Below are 8873 nucleotides of genomic sequence, written 5' to 3' on the forward strand. Positions count from 1 at the left end.
AAATAAGGCTCACCTCTTTATTTTTGAAGTCTATCAGTAAATGTAAGCACTATAAAAGAGATCTTAATTTTAATAGACTAATAGTATAATATGCAGTCTTTGAATCATATTTATTTTTAATTATTATTACCTATGAAGTACGGACACTTTGCTGAATTGTCGTGTCTACGTGTCGAACACATTTTGGACACCACAATTACCGACACTCGTCCGACACGCGTGTTTGCTATGTCCAAACCGTGTCTCAATAAAAAATAAAAATTTTTTCTCTGGACACACTTGGACACACCTAAATACCATCACGTGTCAGGTCTTATTCTTAATATATATACTTAAAATAAATTTTGATATAGTATATATTATTATTTATTAAAACAAAAAATATTTTAAATACTTGATATAATTAAAATAAGACATTAAAAATAATTTAAAAAATTAATTTATATTTTAATATTAATAAAATATTAAAATATCATTACGATTTATCTAAAAAATACTTTATATTTTATATATATGCGTGTCCTCGTGTCATGTAAAATTTTAAAATTCGCGAGTCAGCGTGTCCCGTATCGTGTCGTGTCCGTGTCAGTGGATCATAGATTATTACTGATAGGATAATATGGATTTAAATAATGTATATGTAACTTTTTTTTACATTCTGCTTATGGGTGACTAAATACAGATTTGATTTGCAATATTCACACTTCACAGTATAATTTGATAGAAGACAAGACAATTCACAATTAATGTTAGCGTAATATATAGTAATTCATTTGTCTCACAAGTAATCAATTAATAGTGGATAGGAAGATTTAAAATATTGTGTGCCACTATGTGAGAGTCGATATAGATCAATTTGTAATGATATAATGTCTAAGATTAAAGAATGTCCAACCCATCTGAAAAAGAAAATCTTTACAACTAAACTAAAATGATTGGAAGTTAGAATTTTCTGGTGGAACCACTTGAGAACTTTCTTCAATCCTGCCCAATTTGTTATTATCTCAAAACCCTCTCCAATTAACAATTTCTGATACACCATGATATTGGAAGATCCAATGGTTTACATTTATTCCATGAACTACTTGTTAGAAATTAGGAAAAAGGATAACAAGTCTTTGAATATTTCAAAAGCTCTCCAAGTTCATTGTGAGGTAGACCAAAGCATTGAAAGTGGCTTTGACACCTTTCTCCTTCTCCTCTTTGCAAGCTTGTTGCTCCACGGATAGGTGCATTTTTGAAAACAATTTCATTCCTGTGTTTCCAGACACACCAGAACACAGTGAGGAACACTATTAGCCAATCATCCCTCATGTAATTAGACCTTCATTAACTCTACTTTTTGAGACTTGAATATGCAAAATTCTTAATTTTTTATTCAATTTAAGAACAATAACATATTCGACTTCTTCGGTTTAGAATAAAATTCCAAACACATCATTTGCATTTGGAGTTAAGAGTCTTGATTTTGAAACAACAACTAACTTTTTTTTTTTTTTGAAACAAAAAAGCTCAACACAAAAGTAGAGCGAACTAGTCTGTAAAGCAACTAACTTTTTTTATTATGCTTTTGCATCCTATGACTATTTTTTCAAATAGTGTTTCGATGCATGAGGCAGTAATTGGTGACTCTCCATCCCTTTCTTTTTCCACCCCTTGATCTATATCCATGTCCTCTGCCTTCAATGCTTTCAATCCATGTCCTTCATTCTGCAAGGACTCTGGATACATAACAATCAGACAGTTTAGCCACAAGCTGAAACTAAAATTGTTCATTTGAGCAAAAATAATAATAATAATAATAATAATAATAATAAAACAGGATGCACATATTATAAGATAGCAGAAGAGAGAACCATGTCTCGTACTATTATTCATGATGCCAGCAAAAAATCCATGACAGAACTTGATTAATGAGAAGAAAGAATTTAAAAAAAAAAAAAATGATTTCAAGGAAAAAGAAAAAAGAATAGGTTGAATATTACCATTCTTCTCGCATTGTGCCAAAAAATCATTAAATCCATCCATAAGATCTGGAAATTTCCCCAGCAAATCACCCACCTGGAAGAACAAATAGTGAATGATCAGATCAAGATAATTCTAGCCTCAGCTTTCTTCACACCAGATTCACTAATAAGTAATAGTAATTGACAGGTTATCTGGTTATGGGAACAAAACAAGTAATGTAGCCAAGAAAATCAATACATATAAAAGCAATGCTACATGGCCAGCAAATATTTATCATTTTTGGCCAGCACTTAGCCAGTTATAATTTGCATCCATATTTCCAGACGTTTTGCACACAAGAAGTATATAATTTGCACCTATGAATCAATACAATTTACATCCATGTTTTTTAGAATTTGCACATGCAAATTAATAAAATGACAATTTAATATTTGTGCTGGCAAATGCAGGTCAAAAATACTAAAAGTTGCTGGCCTCAAGAGTTTCTCTATATATAAATCCATCAACCATACCGATGACTGCAATTCTTGTCGGGTAATTATTTCCCTGCTGTAGAAAAGTAGACACTTCAAAAATTCCTGGTAAACCTCAGGAGTTCGAGATTCCTCCTTGACTTTTTCAAGGAAAGCATCGACTTGACTACACATACCTGTGGGGATCAGAAGTTGGAGTCTATGATTTCAAATATTTAAAACATTACATAGAAGAAGTTCAAAGCATATGTTTGGCAAGGTAAAAGAAATTCTGAAAATGTTACAACATACATCCATGATCAAAGTATTAACAAACTCACTTTTCAAAGAGCTTTTATCTTCACAAGTAGATGACATAGGGCACAGGTCAAACTTTTCATGTTCATCATGGAATGGTTCAGCACCAGAGTCCCCATGAGAAGCCATGGTACTTTCTTTCTGTGATAGAGAAAGGGAAACATTACCTGCTTAATAATTAACTAAAAATCAAAGGGACACACAAATAAGCTGAAAGATTACCTTCTCAACATCCATTGGTACAACAGCTGGCATTGCATAGCTCTTATCAGGAAGAAAACGAATAAACTCCTCAAGAAGATCTTCATGGCCACGGAAAAGTGCAGCAACCTATGCAAATAGTAAATAGTCCCAATATGATCAAAATGAGTATCTAAATTCACAACCTATCAATACTCCAAACAAAACAAACCGCAAAAAACAGAGAGAAATAGAGGCCAATACAAATTTTCCTGATGGCAACACAGAGACATATGCAACACAAACCTCTAAGAGAACCTCAGATATAGTCTTGGTTTTCTTTCTGTACATCTCCAATATATCAAGAAACGACTTATAGACACTGTCATCGCCTTGAAGCTGGCTCTGCATGAAAAGAATTCAATCCCATTTAAAACTGTCCAATTTGTGTTGAATTTGCAAAAAGTATAAGAGCTTTAAGCAAGTTGCAACAATTGATTGTTCAACAATACCAATATCAATGCCAACAATAAGATTGGCAGCCTGAAATTTATTCTTGGCCAAAACTTTTTTCTTTTGGTTTCTTGTGCACAAATGCAGCTTGAAAGGCTTATACATTCAAATTCAACAAAAACTTACCTTGACCTTGCCCACAAAATTTACAGCTTCAACAAAATCAACAGGCTTATTCCGCTGAGGTTGTTCATCCTCCAATGGAACTGCAATTTCATGTTCCTTAGGCAAGAAGGTGTTAAACCCTACAATTAGATTTCTATGCCCTTTAAATAGCTTCTTCACTCTTGCTACGACACCATCTGTATCAGTTCTACGTATGAACAAAAGATAGACAAATCAATTTTGCTAATAGAACTAAAATCTCTACTCCAAATAATACAGAATATTTCCATGTCCATAAAAGAAAAGCTTGGAGGAAATGCAAGACGTAATAATGAGGTCCAAAATGATCACACCTTTGAGCCTTGAAATCTTTCATTACTTTTAAAAAGTCAGCATACTTTTTCGGCTTATCATGAAACGCATCCTTCACGGTATTCAGGTATTTTACGGCATCATCATGGGTCAGTTTCTGAACAGCATTACCAATCGTAACCTGGGGTTGCCCGGAGCTTCAGTCCAAAAAAAAAACTTAGTTAGACAATTTGAGAAATCAACAAGAAGATTTCAGCACATTATCAACCCTATTCAAGCACATTTTAGTAAAAGAAACATCTGATCTTATCACACTAAGTCAAAACATCAACATAAGGTGCTTAAAAGCAAAAGCAATAAAATTGAATCTCCAGAAGAGACTAAATAGTTCTGTAACAAAAACAATTAAGATTCAACTGCTTCATCAAGCAAAAATGTATCCCATCACACCAAAATAATAATAACAAAAAAAGAAAGGCATGAAACAAGACAAGCCAAAAAGCAAATTGAACTTACGCTTCTCCTCTAGAAGATACCATTGGTCTTTTGATCTGAGAACTCATGTAAGCATCCAAGTAACAACCACGAGCAACAATTCCAGACCCGAATTGCAAACAGATCACCATCCACAACAAAGAGCCCAACAAAAACACAATCAAAAACCATAATTTGCATTACTTCAATGCAATGCAACGTGGTCACAATTTGCAGCACATAATAAAATAAAAAGAAAATTAAAAAAAATTTACAGTGATTGTGAAGTGCACGAACTGCAGAGTACCCTTCCACAGCAACGTCTTTTCTCTACACAAAAAGAAAAAACAGATAGATGTGTGAAAAACAAAACAATACAAAACAAAAACGAATAAAAAAATTGAACCTTTGTGTAACAGTTTTTTCATTTGTGATTATTTTAACACAATCAGAACCTATGATTGTGCCAAAGAGAATCACACCAATGTTGCAACAAAGTTTATCATTTTCGAAGCTACAAAAACAATAAAAAAAATGAATTTTATTTCTGCTCTAATTCATTTCTCTGAGAGAGAATAAAAAAACGTACAAAAACTAGAACGTGTGAAGTTTGAGATTAGAGAGTTGACAGATGTGTGTATGCGTACTTATATGATGCGTAATTGGGCCAAGCAATTAAGAAAATTTGGACGTAAATGTTTTTCACTCTATCTAATCTTTCTCAGAGATTAATTTCTACATCTATATATTTTAAAATTTTAAATTTATTTATATCTTAGGGTTCGGACCTCGGACCAATCCCGTATTTTTCTTCTCGGGCTAGGAAAAGAATTAGTCAATTAGCACGAAAGTTAGTACCCACTGGTCACTGTTTTACTTAAAAAATTGGGGATCAAATTCTCGTGAGATTCAAGATTAAGAGTAGCCTTAGTTGAGTGGTTAAACTTAAAATTTCAACTTTTTTCTTTTTTTACTAATAACATTGTTTGAATCAAACTTAATTATCCATAAATAGTGATGATTCGCTTTTATTACGAGACATTTGTTCCTAACCATTTAAAATTGTTTCCGTAACACGAGAACGATATCCTACCCACTTTGTTATTATCTCAAAACTCTCTAATTAACTATTGCTCAGCATCCTTTTTCTTATTCTATCTTTAAAGACCTTTGATCAGGTTGAAACCGTTGTAATTTCATATAAGCACACTGGGTTTAAAATCTAGCAAAGTCAAACCAATTATGGGGCTTAGTTGCTAGTAGGCCGAATTGGTCTATTTATTCTCTCAACAGGATTTAGATGAGGTGTTATCCTCAAGCTAAGGGTTATTATTATTATTATTATTATTATTTTAGATACCTTGTACAAACTCACCCATAAAAGAGAAAGTCTACTAATTTATAATCTATTTCTTTTTGTATTGTCATCAAGAATAGATCACAAATTACAAGTTCTTATCGACACAACATTCACACCTCAAAAGTATAACAACTAAATTACACAATTGTTACAATCACAAAGCATAAAAACACCATTCATAGACTATAAAGATTCGTGTCACCTCTTCAACCATCCAATGCCAAAAAAACATCTTACAAGAATAGCATCTTTCTAAATCAGATGAGGTTGTTACAACACCCTTAGTCCTTAGACGATGTTATGTTTCAGCATTTTGTTTATGAGTGTTCATGGATCGGATCTAATCAGCAAATCGCAGTAAATATCCGTAGATTCGCGATAAATATCGATCTGAAAATTGCAGATACAATCCAATTCTCAAATTGATCGGATCAGATCAGATTCAATCTGTACCCTTTACGGATCGGATCGCGGATATCTGTTCTACATCTGCGTATCCGATTCGCGGATCTCTACAATAATAATTAAAAAATAAATAAATATATATGTTTAGTATTATATTTACTTGTTTGTATGTTTTAGTTAATAATTATTATTCATATATTGTATTATTTTATTTTTATTATTTAAAAAAAATTTGATTAAAAATATTTTAGAAATAAATAAATTTAAAAGTATGAAAGAAATATTTTTATTGAATTTTTTGCATAGAAATATGATTAAAAAGAGAATGTTCAATTATGCGAATATATCCGATATCCGATCCGATACTAAAAAGCACGGATATCATATCCGATCCGATGAAAATTGTGCAAATTGAATCGAATTTTCGACTATATCCGATCCGATTGGATCCGCGTACACCCCTAATATTGTTGGAGTTGGAAGAAAGGTAACATACATTTCACTAGAGAAGGGGATGCAGAATTGTTTAATGTTGATATGCAAACACATGTTTTGTTATTGTTCCGAATTAATATTAATACACTGTAAAATGAGGATCTTGGATGCATTAACTTGCCACTCATGAAACCCTGCCATGTTTCCCGAACAATCAGAAATCTTCGAAAAGAAATTAGCATTGTGTGTGGGGAATTTATTTGATCGAGTTAATAGTCATTTTCGTCCCTAAAAGATACCTCGATCTTCATTTTCGTCCCCGAAAGTCAAAATTAATCAAAAGCCTCCTCGAAAGATACCTGACTTGATCACGTTCGTCCTTCCGTTATCTCCGCAGTTGAGATGGCAAACGTCCGCTTACGTGGCCCGTTAACTGCCAAGGTGGCAAAGAACCAAAACGACGTCGTTTTGGTAGAATGCCTACTGGCGTTGAAACGTCGCCGTTTTATCTTCAAAAGGGGGTAAGTTTCCGAATTTCGATCACAAACAACTATTCATCAATGGATTCTTTCTCCCAAAAACCTAAACCCAGAAACTCTCACTACCCAGAAGTAATTGATTCCAACCTCGAAGCCAATTCGTCCTTCCAAAAACCTAATCATCAACAGCAGAGTTCTCTCTATCCTTCCCTTGACGTTGATGACCTCAGCGACCTTGTCCAAACCCTATTTCCCCGAAATGACACCAGAAGCAGCGATGGCAGTGTTCATTCGCCGTCTGCTCCACCGGCCGCTACCGAGGAGGTCTTCATCAGGATCCCCGGCGCCATCCTCAACCTCGTCGACACCCACTACAGCGTCGAGCTCGCTTCCGGCGACTTCTCCATCATCCGCCTCCGGCAGGGTGACAGCGCCGTCGCCGTTGACGCCTGCGTTGCCGACAAGATCCAATGGCCCCTCGCCAAGGACGAAACTGCCGTCAAGGTCGACGACTTTCACTACTTTTTCTCCTTCCGACCTCCCAAGGGCTCCGAATCCAATTCCGATTCCGACGAAGAAGATCAGCGTAGCCGCGGGTAAGATAAGAACGGTTCCGATCTGCTGAGCTATGGGTTGACGATTGCGTCAAAGGGGCAATAGGGTTCCACTTCCCCATTCTTCTGCTACTCTCTCTTCATCTTTCTCTCTTTCCACCTCTCACTCTTCACTCTTCAAATCCAGGTACCCCCTTTTTCTATTTCTTTACATGTTTTTGCATATCAATAAACTTGGTACCCCAATTTGTTGGGAAAAAAGGGAAGAATTTTTAGTGCCAACAACCCAACAAAATCTTTCTAAATGCCCTTTTCTTCTGCTTTGTTTTGCTGAATATTTAAACCATGAGGGGTTGGTTCGTTTTGCATTTTAACACTGTAACATTAAGTGATGAGAGATTTTGTGGTTTTAATAGGGTGAGTTTACAGTTGGGAAAGTTGCCTAGTTTCCGTTTGGTGCAAAATGGTGTCACACCAAGGGCGTATTATGTCTTCACTCTCAGCAGCTGAAACTTCTCAGAAGAGTGAAAGTTCAAAAGCTTATGGTTCTGATCAAATTCAGGTATTTTTTTAGTTAGTTCATATCTGGATTAATAATGCAATTTAATGAAACTAGTTAACTGCATATTGAAAGTGATATGTGCTATTGTGTTGAAAAGAAAATTGAGTGCCTGTATTTCTTTCACTTATTGTGGGTTGCTTCACCAAATATGCTTTAGAAGTGGCATAGGCTTAATATAGTTGTAACTTTCATAGGTACTTGAAGGCTTGGATCCTGTTAAGAAAAGACCTGGAATGTATATTGGAAGCATTGGCCCGCGTGGGTTGCATCATAGTTTTGTGGTGTATTTTATTTGACTGAACCAGAGTGCATCTTAGGTTTATGAAATTTTGGATAATACTAATTTTGCTGTACATAGTATACTGATTTTGCTTTCTATATTAATCAAGAACTATGCTATGATATTGTGCATATGGAATTACTAAAATTTGCAGTACATTTTTTTCAATGTTTTTAGCTCTTGAAGCTTCTACTGTAATAAGTATTTGAGCTACTTTTACTATCTGTTGGGTGATTTTGAGCTTTTAACTATACATACTAATTTCACTCGTGGAATGCAGATTCCTACCGACTTACATTTAGTTACAAAAAAATCGGCTTTGGGGAAAAAATTAAAAAAAATTATATAAGGACTAATTTGATTATTTTTTAAAATTTTAGGGATGAAAATGATTTACATATGAACTTTTAAGGACTATTTTGATTAAAAATAACTTTTTCACATGTCAAGTGACACGTGGCATCACTGACCTGACA

General features: G+C 34.3%; 1 protein-coding gene and 1 pseudogene across 6 annotated transcripts; one reads left to right on the forward strand and one right to left on the reverse strand.

Annotated features, from left to right (window-relative positions):
• Nucleotides 1-973: 973 nt before the first annotated feature.
• Nucleotides 974-5043, reverse strand: LOC107631934 (paired amphipathic helix protein Sin3-like 3). Of its 5 annotated transcripts, XM_088510203.1 has the most exons (12): nucleotides 4912-5043; nucleotides 4598-4652; nucleotides 4365-4399; nucleotides 3890-4045; nucleotides 3558-3744; nucleotides 3225-3323; nucleotides 2961-3068; nucleotides 2762-2879; nucleotides 2481-2617; nucleotides 1986-2061; nucleotides 1555-1721; nucleotides 974-1255 (listed from the first exon to the last, which is right to left on the reverse strand). In XM_088510203.1, exons 3-12 carry the CDS (start codon nucleotides 4385-4387, stop codon nucleotides 1250-1252), a joined length of 1077 nt encoding a protein of 358 aa, XP_088366329.1. In that variant the 5' UTR covers nucleotides 4388-4399; nucleotides 4598-4652; nucleotides 4912-5043; the 3' UTR covers nucleotides 974-1249. The 5 variants fall into 5 exon arrangements, with proteins under 5 accessions (XP_088366329.1, XP_088366324.1, XP_088366328.1 ...); XM_088510198.1 differs by lacking the exon at nucleotides 4912-5043 and having other exon boundaries at nucleotides 4598-4846; XM_088510202.1 differs by lacking the exon at nucleotides 974-1255 and having other exon boundaries at nucleotides 1359-1721.
• A 2027-nt stretch (nucleotides 5044-7070) lies between these two features.
• LOC107631935 (protein EARLY-RESPONSIVE TO DEHYDRATION 7, chloroplastic pseudogene) lies at nucleotides 7071-8617 on the forward strand (annotated as a pseudogene). Its single transcript, XR_001618644.3, has 3 exons — nucleotides 7071-7742; nucleotides 7972-8117; nucleotides 8312-8617. The product of XR_001618644.3 is annotated as a protein EARLY-RESPONSIVE TO DEHYDRATION 7, chloroplastic pseudogene (transcript).
• Nucleotides 8618-8873: the final 256 nt, after the last annotated feature.

The sequence above is a fragment of the Arachis ipaensis genome, chromosome B3 (assembly GCF_059453495.1).
Source record: "Arachis ipaensis isolate K30076 ecotype BB chromosome B3, ASM5945349v1, whole genome shotgun sequence".
In the NCBI taxonomy this organism is placed as follows: domain Eukaryota; kingdom Viridiplantae; phylum Streptophyta; class Magnoliopsida; order Fabales; family Fabaceae; genus Arachis; species Arachis ipaensis.

Coding starts and splice junctions, on each gene's coding strand:
- LOC107631934 (XM_088510197.1), bottom strand. CDS start 4,750: ATGAAAAAACTGTTACACAAAGGTTCAATTTTTTTATTCGTTTTTGTT. Junction 2,618..2,761: donor AGATAAAAGCTCTTTGAAAA/GTGAGTTTGTTA, acceptor TGATCCCCACAG/GTATGTGTAGTCAAGTCGAT. Junction 2,062..2,480: donor GACAAGAATTGCAGTCATCG/GTATGGTTGATG, acceptor TTGTTCTTCCAG/GTGGGTGATTTGCTGGGGAA.